Below are 19,403 nucleotides of genomic sequence, written 5' to 3' on the forward strand. Positions count from 1 at the left end.
ATGTTTAGAATGTTTTTGCCTTTAAGTTTTTTGTAGACTTCCATGCCCATGTATTGTGGGGTGTGAGCATGTAATTTCAATCTATGAGCAGGAAGCATAAAATTATCTTTATTCCTTGTACTGTATGGATGATCAAATTGGTTTTTAACGAACAATAACGGTTTGTTGTGCAAAAATATCATTAGCTTGTATATATATAGGGAGAGGACAATCAAAATTTTTGGTTTCTGTAATAATGGAAGACATGATTCTCTTTGCTGTGCAATGCACATATTTCTGATAATTTTCTTCTGGAGCTTCAGTACATGAGATATATTATTAGATCTCCCCCAGAAAATAATACCATATCTTATGACTGATTCAAAGTAACTTAGATGTGCTACTTTGTGAGTGGACATGTTAGTAGCACTTGATAATATATACATGGCATATGCAAAGTTATCCAGTTTGCTGCACAGGTACTCAATATGTGTGGTGCAGTTTAAATTCTTGTTGAGGTACAGACCTAGAAATTTGGCAGAATGCACTTCTGTTAATTCTTCACTTTTATGATTTATACTAATTTCCTGGCCATTTGACTGTTTGAAAACAAAGATTCCAAGACTTACCAAGCGGGAAAGCGCCGGCAGACAGGTACATGAACAAAACACACAAACACACACACAGAATTACTAGCTTTCGCAACCGATGGTTGCTTCTTCAGGAAGGAGAGGGAAAGACGAAAGGATGTGGGTTTTAAGGGAGAGGGTAAGGAGTCATTCCAATCCTGGGAGCGGAAAGACTTCCCTTAGGGGAAAAAAAGGACAGGTGTACACTCACACACACACACACACACACACACACACACACACACACACACATATCCATCCGCACATACACAGACACAAGCAGACATATTTAAAGGCATATATATATATATATATATATATATATATATATATATATATATATATATATATATATATATTTTAAACTTCAGACCATTTAACTGGAACCATGACTCTAGCCTGTCTAATCCACCAGTGACTATCAGGAATCGTTTCTGTTTCTTCGCTTTCTATCAAGACAGACGTGTCATCAGCAAACAGAATGGATGGTAAATTTATGTTTAATGGTAAGTCGTTGGCATACAATAGAAAGAGAATTGGACCAATGACAGAACCTTGTGGGGCACCCTGTGTTATTCTTTTCCAGTCTGAATGGTAGTTTACACCATTTGAAGAGATGATTGTTCTTTGTTTTCTATTAGATAAGTAAGAAGTAAGCCATTGAAGTAATGCACCCTTAATCCCATATTTTTCTAGTTTGTGGATTAGCAAGGAATGATTTATGGAATGAAGAGCCTTTGTCAGGTTGCAGAAAATTTCGGCTACTTTACTGTTTTTGTCTAGAGCTGTGCTAATTTTTTCTATGAAATTATTTATGGCCTCTGTTGTATTTTTCCCTTGCTGAAAGCCAAACTGATTGCACAAAATAATCACCTGTGATACAATGAAGTTTTGGTTTTGGATAGCAGCTACTTTCTCAAATTTTTGACAGCAGTGGAAGGAGGGAGATAGGGCAATAATTCCCCATATCTTCTCTTGACCCTTTCCTGAAAAGTGGTTTTATTTCTGCATATTTTAATGATTATGGAAAACAACCTTATTCAAATGATTTGTTGATTATTTCAGCTAGTGGAGGATTTACTATTTTGTACACTAATTTAATTACTTTCGCAGGTATCCCATCCCCAACCCACCGAATTTTTATTTTTTAGTGATAATATAATGTCTTCTATTTCTTTCATTATAATATTTCTAAATGTCATGGGTGATATATTTTTTCGATCAAGCCCATATGGGCATACATTTTTATTGTAATTTGTAGCATCGACATTTGATTTTGTCACATTGATAAAGAATTCATTGAAGTATTCCAATATTTGAGCAGCATTTACAATGGTGGTGTTTTCATACTTTATTTTACAAATTTCATGGCTGCTGACTTTAAAGCCCGATTCTGATTTAACAACAGACCACACTGCTTTTGATTTATTCTTATGATTTGAGATTAGTTCGCTGTTAAACATTTGTTCTGCTGCCTTTACAACATTTTTGAAAACACTTTTATAATGCTTCACATATTCAATAAAAGCTAGATCTTTGTAATATTTCAGCTCTTTGTGCAGCTGCTGTTTCCTAACACAAGAAATTTTTATTCCTTCTGTTATCAAAGTTAGTTTACTTGTCACTTTGGTGTTGGCACACTTAGGTGGAAAGGTTTCATTGAATACAAGAAGGAAGCTGTTTAGGAATTTTTGAAAGTTTTCATTAATTGACTTGTTATTGTTACATTGCCAGTCTGTCTATGTTAATCTGTGCTGGAATATAGTTAATTTTTCTGAGTTGAAATTCCTTTTAAAGTACTTAAGTTTATTTCTAGGTGAGGTTTCTGAGTTTCTTTTTGCCAGTTCAATAAACAGTGCTTTATGTCAGACATTGCTATATCTAAGTAAAATTTATGAACGTCTTCAAACACATAATTTTCAGAATGTTATCAATGCTGGTTCCTGACCGGGCATTGTCTCTGGTGTATTTTAAGAAGTTTAGTTTGAATCCGTTTTTTTTTTTTTTTTTTTTTTTTAGGTCAGTGAATTTGTCAGCTTCATGGCATTCACTTAAGACATTGATGTTGAAGTCAGCTGCTAGTACAACTTTTTTTCTTTAATTAGGCTTTCAAGCATATTTTCTAATATAATGTGACATCTCATGTGACTGGGATGTTTTCAAACCTACTATTGCCCATTGCTCTGACAGTGAACTATAGCGTAGATAGAATGTGCCATTACACATGATTGTGGCCATTCAACACAAGGGAAACTCTTTCTCTGAGATTATACAGGTGTTGGACGTGTAATGTGTGATTAGGTCAAGGGAGTGATTCTTGAGTTTCTCCCGGCGTATTTGATAATCAAAATATCCACGGGTGTACTGCCGGTCTGTAGTGTCCAACAGGCACAATATTTCAGCGATCAAACATGTCGCCATCATCAGGTGAACTGACGGACTGAGCTCCTGTGGACACGCCGGCACGGAGATCCGTAAGCTATGGCTGCTCAGGGGGAACTGGGTTCGGTCGCGGCGGCGGCCAGTTTAAATACCCTCCGCCCAAGGCGCGCCCCCTCCGCCGTCCGCGCCATGGTAGCGCGGTGGAACAGATTGCGACGGTGTCTGAGATGACGTCGGTGTGATGGCTCTGTCCGCCGTGGTCGTCACAACTATGCGTTTGCTCGATTTACTCTTGATTAACCCAATCACTGGTTCCCAAGCCTTGCTAAGATTATAACCACAGTCACGGTTTATGAGGTCGTCATTGGTGCGAATTTCGATGGCCTCTCTAACAACGCTGTCCCAGTATCTCGACGTCTGTACCAGAATCCTCGTGCCGTCGTACTCCATAGCGTGATTTTCCGACAAACAATGTTCAGCGACCGCCGACTTGCTCGGATACATCAGTCGAGTGTGCCTCTGGTGTTCACGGCATCGATCCTCGACGGTACGCATCGTCTGATCAATATACGACTTGTCACATTGACACGGAATCTGGTACACACCGGCCTTCCTCAAACCGAGGTCATCTTTGGCGCTCCCCACCAGTGCAAGAGTTTTATTCGGAGGACAAAACACCGTTCCGACCCGGTGTTTCTTCAAAATGTGGGCGATTTTCCCCGAGAGTGCGGCTGTGTATAGAATAAATGCATTGCCTACCTCCTCCCTCTTGACTTCATCCATCTCAACAGGTTGTGATGCAGTGGTTGGGCGGAGAGCACGTTGGATCTGCCACTCTGAGTACCCATTTTTTCGAAATACAGTTCTCAGATGTTCCAATTCCTGGGGTAGACTCTCTGTGTCAGAGAGGAATTGGAACATCTGAGAACTGTATTTCGAAAAAATGGGTACTCATAGTGGCAGATCCAACGTGCTCTCCGCCCAACCACTGCATCACAACCTGTTGAGATGGATGAAGTCAAGAGGGAGGAGGTAGGCAATGCATTTATTCTATACACAGCCGCACTCTCGGGGAAAATCGCCCACATTTTGAAGAAACACCGGGTCGGAACGGTGTTTTGTCCTCCGAATAAAACTCTTGCACTGGTGGGGAGCGCCAAAGATGACCTCGGTTTGAGGAAGGCCGGCGTGTACCAGATTCCGTGTCAATGTGACAAGTCGTATATTGATCAGACGATGCGTACCGTCGAGGATCGATGCCGTGAACACCAGAGGCACACTCGACTGATGTATCCGAGCAAGTCGGCGGTCGCTGAACATTGTTTGTCGGAAAATCACGCTATGGAGTACGACCGCACGAGGATTCTGGTACAGACGTCGAGATACTGGGACTGCGTTGTTAGAGAGGCCATCGAAATTCGCACCAATGACGACCTCATAAACCGTGACTGTGGCTATAATCTTAGCAAGGCTTGGGAACCAGCAATTGGGTTAATCAGGAGTAAATCGAGCAAACGCATAGTTGTGACGACCACGGCGGACAGAGCCATCACACCGACATCATCTCAGACGCCGTCGCAATCTGTTCCACCGCGCTACCATGGCGCGGACGGCGGAGGGAGCGTGCCGCAGGCGGTGGGTATTTAAATCGGCCGCCGCCGCGACCGAACCCAGTTCCCCCTGAGCAGCCATAGCTTACGGATCTCCGTGCCGGCGCGTTCCCAGGAGCTCAGTCCGTCAGTTCACCTGATGATGGCGACATGTTTGATCGCCGTAATATTGTGCCCGTTGGACACTACAGACCGGCAGTACACCCGTGGATATGAAGGTCAAGGGTGTATAGTGAGTAAGGCATACCACAATTTAGAAAAAACTACTGCCTCTATGATCAACCACCATGTGCAACAAAATATTGGTGATCTTTGAATATTGTGATTTGTAATTGTGTATAGTGAACTACAGTGTAGAAAATATCTCTCAAATTCAGCAATAGACAACAACAACATCATAGAGCAGCCATACCATCGAGCATTGCCTTCTCACTCTAATGTACGAAAATTTGTGTCCCACACCAATGTCTGTGCTCACTGCATGTCATATAGCACAGAGATTAATACGGGCACATGGGAACTGTGATTTGATTCTTGAATCTTAGAAAGAGATCATATAAACTACTGAACTGTGTGCCATAACATTCAGGCAGATGATGGGGATATTGTTGCAATTGGAATTTTTACATGGCATATAATTATGCTCTTGTTATAACTCCCATCATGTTCACCAGCTAACAACATACAGACCTACTATTCAGGCAATGGAAAATGTAGGATAGAATGTGACAATAGTATGAAAAGGATAGTTGCTCTCACTACATGGCAGAGATGCTGACTTACAGATAGAGTGGAGCATCCAGTGCAGTTTGTAAGGCAACAAGTGGTGCACGGAAAAGAAGAAAAAGAAGGATGGACAATGAGTATAGTAACATCTTAGAAAACAGTAACAAAGGAAAACAGCACTGGGTTAAGCGATGGAAGAAAAGCTTTTAGGCAAAATCAAGCAATGAAAATCCAGGATGGAATGTGATAATATTATGAAAAGGATGGTTCTTACTCACTGTAACTCGGCATCTCCACTATATGGTGAGTTGCAACTATCTTTTCCATAATGTTGTCACATTCCGTCCTGGGCTTTCCATTGTTTGATTTTGCCTAACAGCCTTTCTTCCATCCCATAATCCAGTGCTCTTTTCCTTTGTTACAATTTTCTAACACATTACAATAGTCATTGTCCGTCTTTCTTACTTTTGTTTCCTGTATTTCACTTGGTGCCTTACAAACTGTACTGCACGCTCTACTCTATCTGCCCCAGCATCTCCGCTATATGGTGAGTAGCTACTGTCCTTTTCATAATATCTACTATTCAGATAGATAAATAAATAAATACATAGGTGAATATACTTTTCATTCTATAACTCTATAGTGAGGAGGTCCTCAATGATGTAGAACATGTCTTAAAACATAAATACATATGTACAGAAAAAAAGATGTACTAGTGATCATACCACAGATCCTGAGTGAAATGTTTCTCAAGGATAACATGAACCCTTTTGCTCACCTACAGCACCTCCATGGCAATATGTATTTTTATCAAGTCAATGCCCATCACTCCAAAATTATGTTAGAATAATTTGAGAAACACGCCATGGCCATGAAGGTGTTTGTGAGAGTCCCCATGTCATTTGAAATCAGTCTTACTGATAACATCTGGAATGCTGTTGAGCGAGATATGCCCACCTTGGACCCAGCTCCAACCATTCTCAATGAAATGTGGGTGGCAATTGAACAGTTATGGATTGGGATGATTCTCCAACATCATCGTGTGTATTTTGGTGTTAGTGTCATGATACAGAATTATAGTAATCAGGGTGTGAGTGAGTTCTGAACAGTACTCGATATGTGCTTCTAATTCAATTGCTCATTAATTTGTAAGTAGATGCTGTTATTCTATCATATTGTTGTGCCCCTTCACTTTTTCAGTGATCTTTTGTGAAGTTGTCTAGTTACAAATTGCATAATTTCCATTTAATTACTGTTACTACATTTGGGACTTGGCTCATAACTGAAAAAAGTGTTTATTTGGTCAACATTTCTCTAAAACTGTATAACAAGCATTATCTATTTTTTTTAAATCTTATATTAGCAAACAATGTCTGTTCAACTTTAATTTGTATTTCGTTGTCTTTCAATGTTCTGCAGGCAAATAATCAAAACTTCAGTGTATTTAATTAATATTAATACATTAGTCTATCTAAGAAGTTCGTTACCTTTCTCTGCATTGCATGTCTAGCAACCACTAGTTTCATAAAAGTTCAGCCTTATTTTTGCCCTGTTTTCTCTCATTCTTGTACAAAAAGTAGCAAGACATTTCTAACAAATAAACATTTGTATGCAGGTGGATGACAGTAGAACATTATGTGACCAGAGTCAGTGGTATAGTAAAAATGCTGGATCAGCTTGATCTCATTGGTCGGACATGTGAGCTGGCAAGATTGTTTGGGATACAGTTTTATGAAGTTCTTTCTCGAGGCTCGCAGGTAAAGCATTGAATTAAAATATTTTGAACCAATGGTCCTTAACAACCACATATGAAATTATATCATAATCACCTGAAAAAATTTAGTTCTATTTAGTTTAAGAATTGTAAAATGTCCCTGGTCTTCAAATCAGTATTTGATGCCTTTTGTGTGTCATTTTAGTAAACTTAACCATTAGTGGTAATTATTGCAGTAAGTTGTGTTAATACTGAAAGAAAATGATTAAACAGGAGTCAGAATGGTTATAGAGAATGATATAATATATAATTGTACAACATCTATATACAAAGTAGAAATGTGTTTCTAAAGAGATATCCCTTTGTGTATGCTAATTTCTTCTTTCTTACTGTGCTGATTCATGAATGAAACCAATGATTAACCAAATAGAAGTTGACCGTGGATTGGATTGGAAATGCTCCTACAGATCACACTTCTTACACTGATGTACATTTTGAGAATTATTAAGGCTGAAATGGACAATCAGGTTTGGTCACTGTGTGTGTGATTTGTATGCTAGGTTATTATATAGAAGCACACATTGGGTAAAAAAGAGAAAATGGAGGTGCCTTTAATTCTAGAGGGATTTTTTGCCAGAAAATTGAACAAGTAATTGGAATATTTATAAAAGTGTGTGTAAGGAAAACATACGATGAATGGTGACAGAAGACAGAATAAGCCCCAGCTTCAGATGGTTTGAATGGTCATAGCTTACATTTCAATAGAAAGGGAAGAGCTAATTGTCTGGGTTGATAGCAAAAATTTTGTGCAGGACTCTGTCCCTCTTGGGAAGTACATTTTCAGAGTAAACTCAGAATTCCAATTATCAGAGGTGAAAGAAATGAGAATAACTGAAAAATCTGAAACCAGGTAATTCCATAGACAGGAATAAACGCTCTCACATATCACACCTTATATAATACGCCAAATTATTAAAAGTTTAAAAATATAGGAAATTATGTGCTTAGATGAACATTAACCAACAACTTCCTGAAAACATATATAAAAGCTTCTGAGGACATTATCTCCAACCTGTTTTCTCCTACTCTATTTTTCCTCATGTATTTTTCCAAATGTAGAATTGATGTCCTGTCAGATCCTTTTGAAGTAGAGAATGGTTGCCCTCAAGTTAATGAAGATAGTGTTTTATGTATAACTGTTTTTAGTAACCATAAATAGTATTACAATTAGCTCCATTAAGTGCACCTTATTGGTTGATGTTTATTTTTTGTAATTTTAAGTTCTTTTTTACAACCTCCAAACTATCATAGAACAGATGACATTACAGTGGCCAAAAAGACTGGTTATAATGCTGGCTTAAAATTTTCAACTCAAAAAATTGTATGTCCTGATTCTAATTGTAAATATCATTCTTTAATCTTCTAGATCATTTCATTTTTAAGAAAATGCTAAGGTTTTTAACCCCATACTTACCAAATGCCCACACTTGGATGTCTGAAATTCATGGAGAGTTGGAGCCAACATCTGCCATGCCATTTTCCCCAAACATTAGCTTCTAGGGGAAGTGTTTTGATAAAAAATGCCAGCTTGTGTCATTTATGAGTGTACTAATAGTTCAGATTATAGTCTAAACTGTGAAAAATCACATTTTATTCATAATTGAACTTGTTTTAGCAATATTTTCCTTTATGTCATGAATTTCATTTGCATTGATTTATTTCACTGTAATGATTTTATTTGTGTCATTCAACTTTAGATCTCCTATCATTCCAATTCTAAAAGCTCTCTGGATGAATGCTATGAGAAGGGAAAATTGGAAACTGACCAAACATAGCAAAATGTGTCCCCCACTATGTTTCAGAAGAGCACATAAACCAAACAACATTTTCATTAGTCAGTATTAAGGAAAATGCTGCATTATGAAAGCAGCCTTGTCAATGATATACTTCTCTTCTTGTTTATTCAAAACTTACAACAAAAACAAAGTTACATTAATGAGGCTAAATGCATCATATATACTGGATCAAATATGCATTTAGAAACCAGAAAAAAGTCTGAAAATGTTCTCCTGGCACTGTGTTGTTCACGAAAGTGATGTAAGATTTACTATTTAAAGGCAGTGTTTTGGGGTATTGAATATGGCGACAGCAACTGCAAAGCAATGTAGATTGTAAGTTTGTAGTGCCACCCCCTTTATTTTATGTCCATGCTGAAAACAGTCACTCAAAGTACTCAGTAATTTTAATTGTGTTAGTCACAAGATATGGGAAGCAGATGAAATTTGTCTAATTTGTCTGCTCCACTATTATGGAGTCTTTGTATTGTCCCCAGCTTCAACATTGTTACATAATGAACGAACCTGTTTGATCATATTAGCTGATTATTCATGATGCAGTCCAGAATAAGGGAATGGCCACAAGAACACTTTGACCTTGAGACTAGGGAACTGCTACTTTCCATCAGACAACACCCCCTGTTGGTGTGATAAGCATATAAAATGTATACTCAATCCCAAGCACATGCAGTACCATACTATTACTCACCCACCTGTAATAACCATTTGTGAGTCTGTTAGTATTAATGTAAAGAACTACCTTCTAGAAGTTGCTGTTACTAATCATTTACAAATTGGTTATATTGATGTATTATGCCAAAGTTGCATTATCTTGACCTCTTGAGAGGCCCAAACTTACTTTTGATCTGACATTTTCTAAAATGAAGGTTCTCACTGTGAAGCTTTTAAATCATCTGTTGATAATACACTATCTAACCAGAAGCATCTGGAAAACAATGTAGCTTGTGTCCATACTTATCATTTTTGATGGCTTGGGCTCTGCTAGGAACACTTTCAGTAAGATTTATGAATCCTTGTGGGAGAATGCCAACCCATTCTTCCACAAGAGCCAAAACAAAAAATGATACTGATGTTGGACACTGTGATCTGGAGCAAAGTCCGTGCTCTAACTCATCCCAAAGGTGTCATCTTGGATTCAGCTTCAGACTCTTGTGCCACCCCATTTCAGGAATATTAGTGTCTACAAACCATTGCTTCACAGACATTTCGTGAACTCAAGTGGAAATCTCGTGAGGGAAGACAAATGTTGAGAAAATTTAGAGGATCAGTATTTAAGCTGACTGCAGAACAATTCTTCTGCCGCCAATGAGACCACCAAGATAAAATAAGAGAAATTAAGGTTCATACAGAGGATAAAGAGACAGTGGTTCTTCCATCACTCTATTTGGAACAGGCTTTGCTAATAAATACTTTGGTAAATCTGCTTATATGTCGCCTTCTGCTTTGTCGTTGTATACTTGTAATAGGAGGAAATTATCTGTAAATGAGTCTGTATTCATTTGGGTAAAAGGTAAAGGTGTATGTGAATATGTAAAGTTTGTTGGTGATTGTACTGTATACTTTCATAAATAAATTGTTTATTTCCAAACTGATCTGTAGCGTCAGCCATTAACCGGACAAGGGTACATCTAGAATCGGGGGCTCAAGGATGCAACAGCATGTTTCGCCTACAAAGGCGACCAATAGTAGCACAAGGTACCCTCCGCCATGCACCATGCGGTGGCTTGCAGAGCATGTATGTAACTGAGGATGTAGATGTAGGTGTAGATACTGTTGTCACAGGATGCATTGTGAAGCTGGTACAAACTCTTATTGTCTCCGAGATTTTGTTCTACTATATGCAGCACATACTGCTGTAAAATATGTTCATATCCTTCTGCTTTTAGCATTTTCTTAAGTGCAGTAAATGGACTACAGCCTAAATATGAAAAGCACCACCACTTCTGTATCATGATGGCAAATAACATTCTCCAGACATTCAATTAACCCAAACTCATCCATCGGATTTTCACAGGATATAGTGGCATTCAGCACTCCAAATCAGACAATTCCTATCATCCGCTGTCCATTGGTATCGTTCTTACCACCTAAAGTCTCACCTAGCATAGACCACAGAAAAATATGAGGAATACCTTGACCATTCTACCTCATTCTCTTCAACTCCCTATGCACATTGATTGTGTTACCTGTACTGCTGATATCGCTTTGGAATTCACCGATCATTTGAAGTCACTGAGCTCTCTTGACCAACCCATTGTGCTGTTAGAGCTTAACTATTGACAATTCCTCACCTCTTTTCATGTTGGCGGGTCCACCTCTCACGACATCTAGTGGTCAATTTTTCATTGTGTAGGGGTTGTCTGAACCCTTGTCATCAGATAGTGTATATTTGACAAGCATTGCAGTTTTATTAAAGTGAATACTGATAGGACTATGCCAGAGGCCTCTCATGGCTGCTCATTCAAGATATTATATTAGTTCCACTTGCCATACTTGTGCAGGAAAATGCCCAGTTACTTGTGGTCTGAAATGCCTTCTTCGAGGAATGAGAGATAACACTGCTTCCTCAACCTCCATATTTGCCTAAAGGCTCATCCATCAAACATTTCTGGGATATGGTTGACCTGCAGCTAGTTTTTCAAAGAGCTCCAGCAATAATTGTTAATGCCTCATAGTTGCAGCATTAGAAAATTGCCGCGAAATGCAGGAAGATCTGCAGCAAATAGGCACTTTGTGCAGGGAATGGCAACTGACCCTTAAACTAGACAAATGTAATGTATTGCAAATACATAGAAAGAAGGATCCTTTATTGTATGATTATATGATAGCAGAACAAACACTGGTAGCAGTTACTTCTGTAAAATATCTGGGAGTATGTGTACGGAACGATTTGAAGTGGAATGATCATATAAAATTAATTGTTGGTAAGGCGGGTGCCAGGTTGAGATTCATTGGGAGAGTCCTTAGGAAATGTAGTCCATCAACAAAGGAGGTGGCTTACAAAACACTCATTGGACCTATACTTGAGTATTGCTCATCAGTGTGGGATCTGAAACAGGTCAGTTTGACAGAGGAGATAGAGAAGATCCAAAGAAGTGCAGTGTGTTTCATCACAGGGTTATTTGGTGAGTGTGATAGCATTACGGAGATGTTTAGCAAACTAAAGTGGCATACTTTGCAAGAGAGGCACTCTGCATCGCGGTGTAGCTTGCTCGCCAGGTTTCAAGAGTGTGCGTTTCTGGATGAGGTATCGAATATATTGCTTCCCCCTGCTTATACCTCCCAAAGAGATCACGAATGTAAAATTAGAGAGATTCGAGTGCACACAGAGGCTTTCCGGCAATCGTTCTTCCCCTGAACCATACGCAACGGGAACAGGAAAGGGAGGTAATGACAGTGACATGTAAAGTGCCCTCTGCCACACACCATTGGGTGGCTTGCGGAGTAGAAATGTAGATGTAGATGTAGATGTAGATGTAGACTTAGTTGCAAATCCATGGAATGGACCTTCTTCAGTTGCATGCTGTTATGTTTAGAACTGAATTCTCAAAGTTAAACATCATAAACAATCTATAGTCTTAACCATTTATACTGTCAAGTATCTTGTCTGTGGCACGAACTTCATTTCATTCACATAAATGCTTTGTAGGTGTTACACTTTTTTCAAATGCTGGAGTTTTCATTTAGTTTTCATATGACACATTGTCTGCTATTCAATCACAGAATCTGAAGTTTCAGTTCTTTAAAATATTTAAATCCAAGAAGTAGCTACTTTTCAGATTTTGGCACAACAAAAAAATCACAACATGATTTGGGTAACCTCTGTCCAGAACTTCATAAGGCACCATAGCCCAGCTACAGTTACATTATTCATTAGTTATGGAATCATTTCCTTAAAAAAACTCAGAGATTATCTTATCAGAATACAGAATTTTATCCGGACATAAGTCTCAGTATGCCCTCCAGAAGCCTCTTTGAACAACTTGTTATTTTGACGACTGTGTCTCAGTATAGATACTTATTATTGCCCTACAATGTTACCAATGAATTTCTTTTCTCAAACAACAACAACATGAAGTATGATTAAAATACCAGGATTAAAAATAATCTTTCCAGAGGTTTGAAGAATTTGAGATTACCTTAGATAAGAATCAAGTACAGTGAGAAATTTAGCAGAGCTTATGAATGATGAATTAAGCTTTTCCTTCAGTATTGTTTGGGTACAATATAATTTACAATAAAATTTTAATATTATGATATTTCATAACTTTTAATTGACAATTATGCAATAAAAGCAAGTTTTGGAGTTTGTACATATTTGTTAGTTTGTGGGCAGCATTGTGGTGAAGCTGCTCTGTTAGCACATGGACAAATAGTTGTGTTCAGAAGCTGGTGTTATAACTTTCTAATATTTGAAACTGGTTGCTGTAGTACCCTGTCACAGTGGAGTGGAATAATTTTCAATCTCATGCAACATGAAAAACAAACAGAATTTTGTGCTTCACACGCATCATTTAGAATTATATGCAAAAACTCTATAGTATGTGGGCATGAAAATATATGAAAATTAATAGGCAAAAACAGGTTAATATGAAGACAGGTAATCTAAAAATAAGGCTGCAGCAGATTCTGTAAGAGAAATACTAATGTAGAATAATTCATTGAGGATCAAATGATAATTTGGGCAAGTATGTAAAAAAACTGTATTATTATTCATTATCGTTACTAGCATCCGTTGTTCGATGTTTGTGGTAAAGTTTTGCTACAGAGTTTTTGGCATGTCTCCTGTGCCTGAAATGTATATGTTATCAGACTATTAATTCACAATGCCTTTGCCTTCCTCCTACCTTTGAGCTGACTTGCCCAGCCAGATATAAGAGGATCTAAAGTATAACATGAGCTACAAATGGCATTTCAACATTTGACATTAACAAATGATTGCCAGAGTTGAAATAAACTATAAGTTAAAGCAAGAAATCCTAGGACCATCAGAGGGATGAATCCTGGACTTTCTCTGATGCTAATGTCAGGAGGCTAAGACAAAAGTAAGCTGCTGTTGTACCCACAGTGTTTGGCTGATTGCCAGGGTTGCTGGGATGTGGTGGAAAGAAGTGAATTTCAGTTTTAGTTATTCGTGTTCAGAAACATTGAATAACCATAAAAATACATATTCAAATGAGAAATAGAAAGTAGGGCTAGGACTTACATTCAGAGGACACAACTCCCAGTAGTGCTCATAGACACACTTAAAAAATGATCTTCACAACAGATGGGTCCCTCTCACCCAGAAGTCCAGTTGACCTGCTCTTTCTGTCAACTTTCCCCAACCCATCCCCTTTCCTCCCTTGAGGAAGGAACTAATAATTCTGAAAGTAAGGATATTTTTTGTTATTTTATGTATGTATACCTGCAGCACCAAGAATTTTTCCTGCTGAAGGCAAGGACTGGGTGGTAATTGTATCTCTTAATTTTATATATGGAATCTATATGTCAGAACATCAACAGGTATTTCTGTTATGACATATGGGAGGAATCACTCCATTTATTCCCAACTTGCACCCAGCTAACTGTAGGCGTAAAGAAGTTAAGGTGATATACTGTATCAGAAACACGTGTGTTGCCAATCTGTGAAGTATTCATCACACCAAACACTGGTGTAATAGAATACGTGAGATGGACTGAACTTCCAAAAGAATATGCTCACGAAAAAAAAATAAAAAAAATAAAGTAAATAAATAAATAAATTGAAAGAGTCAGTAATGTTTAGTGAAGATGTATGTGCTGCCTACAAAAAATCTCAGAAACAGAAGAATGTAAACAAAATTAGTTTAAAAAAAAACCTTTGTCATAGAGGAGAAAATTAATGATCTGTTGCAATACACAAAAAATTATCATTGGCTACTTTCTGTAGTAATACAGAAGATCCATATTGATACAGAGTGTAATGACCTTATCTACACAACCTACACTTTCAATGAAACCTGACATTGTCAAATTGTAGCAAGCAGTATGTTTAAAAATACTTTTTATTCACAAATGTCTTAATCACAATTGTTGTATTTATGACAGTTAACTAGTTTCAACTCTAATGAGTCATCCTTTTGTACTTTGTCACTGCGCATCTCAAACCAAAAGGAATAACAAGTAAACAAGGGCCCACTTGCATATCACAGACACTAGCAGCTACATTGAACCACTGTCAGTTAACTCTACTTTTTCATTTTATCGTCATTTACTGGCAAAATTCTGTCTCTTTAACTGTTACATTTCTTTTCTTCATATAATTTTATATGCTCCCCAGGTACAATAGTGAACAATTATGTTCACTTTGTTTTATCAGACATTTTATTCTCATTGACATCTGCATCATACTCTGCAAGCCACCATTAAGCCACCTAATGGTGTGTGATAGGGTACTTTAAGTATCACAAACTGATCTCCCTTTTCCTAATCCTCTCACAAATGGCGCATGGGAAGAATGATTGTTGGTAGACCTTTGTGTTAGCTCTAATTTCTCGAATTTTCTTGCTGTGGTAGTTTCATGAGATGTATGTGGGAGGAAGTAATACGTTGTCTGACTACTCCCAGAAAGTGCTGTCTCAAAATTTCAGTAGTAAATGTCTCTGTGATGCACAATGCCTCACTTGTAGCGTCTGCCACTGTAGTTTGTTGAGCATATCTGTTCTGCTCTTACACCAACTAAACGATCTTGTGATGCAACATGCTGCTCTTCATTGGATCATCTCTATCCCTTCTATCAGTCCTACCTGGTAAGGGTCCCAGATTGATGAACAATACTCAAGAATCAGTCAAACAAACCCTTTGTAAGCCACTTCCTTCATGGATGAGTTACATTTCCTTAAGATTCTTCCTATGAATCTCAGTCTGGGATCTGCTTTTATGAGTATCAAAGTTTGTTTTGGTATTCTAAATTGTGGTTGGTTATATTTCACAAAATGGAAAATAATGATTTTGTTATATATTTTTAAACATAACCATTTTTTTAATTGTTCTTTTTGCACATGTAAGCCACACATGCTCAAACACCCTCTGTGAACATAGCTGCTCCATTTTAAAGTACAACACATGAGCAAGCACAGCAGTTGATTTTAAATAGTCACAATTTGCTCTAGATGACAACCTGATGTCTTGAATGTATCCATCACATTTGAATGTGGCACCACCACAACTATACACTAAAGTAATAGACAATGTGATGTGTTACTTTCATAACATCATACTGGGTGTATTTGTTTTGTAAATTTTAATATTTGTAAATATTTATATTTAATAATTGTATTTATATTTAATAATTGTTTTCCTCTTGTATCTTTTCTTAATTTTTGTCCACCAAATGCAATCAAGACATTTTTCTAATAAAAAAGTAATCTACATTCCATTCCCATGTAAAAATTAAGTGATTTGATTCAGTTATGTAAGTCTTTTCCCAGTTTAGAGTCGAGTCTATGATGTTGCGTTTGGCAAAACCATACAACTTTGTACCAGTCTCCCCGAGTGTTCAACAAAGAGCAAAAATGAGAGCACCTGAATGTTTACCTCTTATTATGGAGCCCATGTCAAGGTAATGACACTCAGTTTTTGTGAATTTATAGTTTTATGTTCAGTATTTAGAATAAGGTGACATCATTATATTTATTTCTGTTGCAGGTTCTACACAGACCCTGTTATAGTGTTGGACTTTCAAAGCTTATACCCATCAATGATGATTGCATACAATTACTGTTTCTCTACATGCTTGGGGAGGATTGAAGAACTTGGACAGTAAGTTAATTCATTCATAAGTATTAGACAGTTTTCTACCCTATATAGGCATTATATAGTAGCATTAAATTTTATTTTTTAAATTCTGTACATAACAGCCATTCAGTTACTGAATTTTGTCCACACTATTTTCCCAATCCATTTCACCAATGCTACTTTGTTTCATTGATTGTATTTGACTAAATATTAATTGTAGGGAAAAGTGGAAATAAATGTTACGAGGACACACAGCTCTTGTTGCAGTTGTGTGAAACTTGTTTAATTTTCATTGTTGCTCGGCCCCTTGGGCATGGGTGTGTGTGTGTGTGTGTGTGTGTGTGTGTGTGTGTGTGTGTGTGTGTGTGTTGTTCTTAGCATAAGTTAGTTGAAGTAGTGTGGCCTCAGCAGTTTGGTCCCTTAGGAATTCACACACACTTGAAATTTTTTTTTTCATTGTTGCTGATCGAAACACTGCACATTGCCTTTTCTTATAGCTTTATTTCATATAGAGGCTGTATTAATGGCATGTTCTTCTTTCATTCAGAACTGGACCATTCAGATTTGGGTGCACAAAATTAAGAGTTAATCCACATCTCTTGAAAAGTTTAGATAAGGATATAAACGTGTCTCCCTCTGGTATTGCATTTGTTAAGGAGAATATCCGCAAAGGCATTCTACCTCGTATGCTGGAGGAAATACTGGAAACAAGATTAATGGTAGGTGAATTAGTACAGTGCAGTGACAGACTATGCATGTAATTGGTGCCTTAGAGCCTTCATTAACTGGCATAATATTTTATGAATGTATCAGGATACCATGAATACAAATTTGAACTTTTTTTTACAGATTTGTTGTCACTTTTTCAGTAATCTATCAAACAATGATTTGAAATGATGAGTATTACACTTAAAAGAAATGAGACTTATTCAACAGTTGTAGCCTTATGCTCCTTAAAAATTTGTTATGTGTAATATTTTGTCACAACATTTTTTTTACATATTTTTTTAAATCCAAACTTAGGTGAAAAAGTCTATGAAAGATAATGCAACCAACAGAGTACTGCAAAGAGTGCTACATTCAAGACAACTTGGACTTAAACTGATAGCAAATGTCACTTATGGTTATACTTCAGCCAACTTCTCTGGCAGGATGCCATGCATAGAGGTAATGTTAAATAATTATACTTTTGCAAAAATAAAGACTTAACAGTTTTGTTAAGTTTGTCTCGCATACATCTATTTTCAGTTTGTAAAAAAAAATCTGTGTACCTTACATTTGGGATTAGAAGCTCTGCTTTAGAACTTATAACCACAATGTTGAGCACTCTAAAATTCAGCTATTATCAGAATGCTTCTCATGGAATTGGTTTGCTCTTCTTTTTCTCTGCTCGGTTTATTTAACTTTACAACAAGTTTGAGGACCCTGCAGTTATAAGCAGAACTCAGACCATCAAATGGTTAGGCATTCTTCTTATGTGAAATATAATGTCAGGACTGCAATAATTGTATATTTCTCACATGCTAAAGGGATTAATTGGCATTTTTTCATTCTCATCCATAAATATTGACCCCTTGTGGCACAAGTGACCTTGTTTTTGTTTTTATGGTAATTCTAAAGGGAATCATAATGCAAAATATTTTCTAGACAGTAGTAGTCAGCATTTTGCTACAGGATATGGAAAATCTTTGTTTTTTATGTTGTTTCTTCATTTATCTTATTTGTGAGAACAATATTAGTAATCTTTGAATAATTATAATATTTTAATTTCTAGTATAGGATATATCAGCTTTTGTATCAGCAGTTTGACTTTGCAAAAATAATGAATGTTGTCTTCATTGTTGTCTATTCATCAATGTAGTCACATTTGCTCTCATACCACTTTCCATCCTGTTTTCAACAGGTTGGTGACAGTGTGGTGAGCAAGGGAAGAGAGACCTTAGAAAGAGCTATAAAACTGGTTGAAGCCAGAGAAGAATGGAATGTGAAGGTTGTTTATGGAGATACAGACTCGTTGTTCGTGCTGGTACCAGGAAGAACTAGACAGGAGGCTTTTAAAATTGGATCAGAAATAGCAAAAGCTGTTACAATGGACAATCCGAAGCCAGTGAAATTAAAATTGGAGAAAGTATATCAGCCATGTATATTACAGGTATGTGTTTTAATATAACATAAAACATGATTATTCTCCTTTCCCTTTTGATTCAAGGGAACAGGGAAATGTCACAAAGAGCCAGGTCTATGGATAGGATGAGAGTGAAACATCAACCCTATTTTTACATGTGGGCTCTCAACTGTTTTGGTTCATTGTTTTCTTCCCAAATTTCCATCTTGTGTTCTTTAAAAGGTAATGCAATTTGATATCTAAACTTGATATGAGTGTGTTTATTCTATGATATCCACAATGGTATAATCAGCAAACATGTGAAGTAGCATTTACAAAAACAAGCAGAGTGACCTAAGTGACACTTGCCCACAGGTTGGTCAACTGATACATAACAATATGTAGTAGCGATAGCAACCAGAACAACACATCAGTACTGCCTCTCCACCCATAGGAAAAATGTTATCATTGGCAGACCCATTGTAGCTGCAGTTGATTGAACGTAGTCCACAAAATAAAACTTATAGGTATGATCAGGACTAAACTAATGACCTATTTTTAATCAAGAAGCAATAAAATAAATTCTAGTAACACAGATTAAATTCCCAGAAAGACAGCTCTTCTTGCAGTGGTACAAGCAACTCT

At 37.2% G+C, this 19,403-nt stretch overlaps 1 protein-coding gene across 2 annotated transcripts in view; it reads left to right on the top strand.

The window, feature by feature from the left end:
* LOC126298532 (DNA polymerase zeta catalytic subunit) overlaps positions 1-19,403 on the top strand; it is a 214,151-nt gene that overhangs the window by 160,709 nt on the left and 34,039 nt on the right. For both annotated transcript variants that reach the window (XM_049989893.1, XM_049989894.1), the window contains exons 19-24: positions 6,942-7,083; positions 16,348-16,478; positions 16,565-16,678; positions 17,202-17,373; positions 17,678-17,821; positions 18,558-18,806. In XM_049989893.1, coding sequence (XP_049845850.1) covers positions 6,942-7,083; positions 16,348-16,478; positions 16,565-16,678; positions 17,202-17,373; positions 17,678-17,821; positions 18,558-18,806 — 952 coding nt within the window. The remainder of the gene's footprint in view (positions 1-6,941; positions 7,084-16,347; positions 16,479-16,564; positions 16,679-17,201; positions 17,374-17,677; positions 17,822-18,557; positions 18,807-19,403) is intronic.

This window comes from Schistocerca gregaria, chromosome X (genome assembly GCF_023897955.1).
Source record: "Schistocerca gregaria isolate iqSchGreg1 chromosome X, iqSchGreg1.2, whole genome shotgun sequence".
Lineage (NCBI taxonomy): Eukaryota > Metazoa > Arthropoda > Insecta > Orthoptera > Acrididae > Schistocerca > Schistocerca gregaria.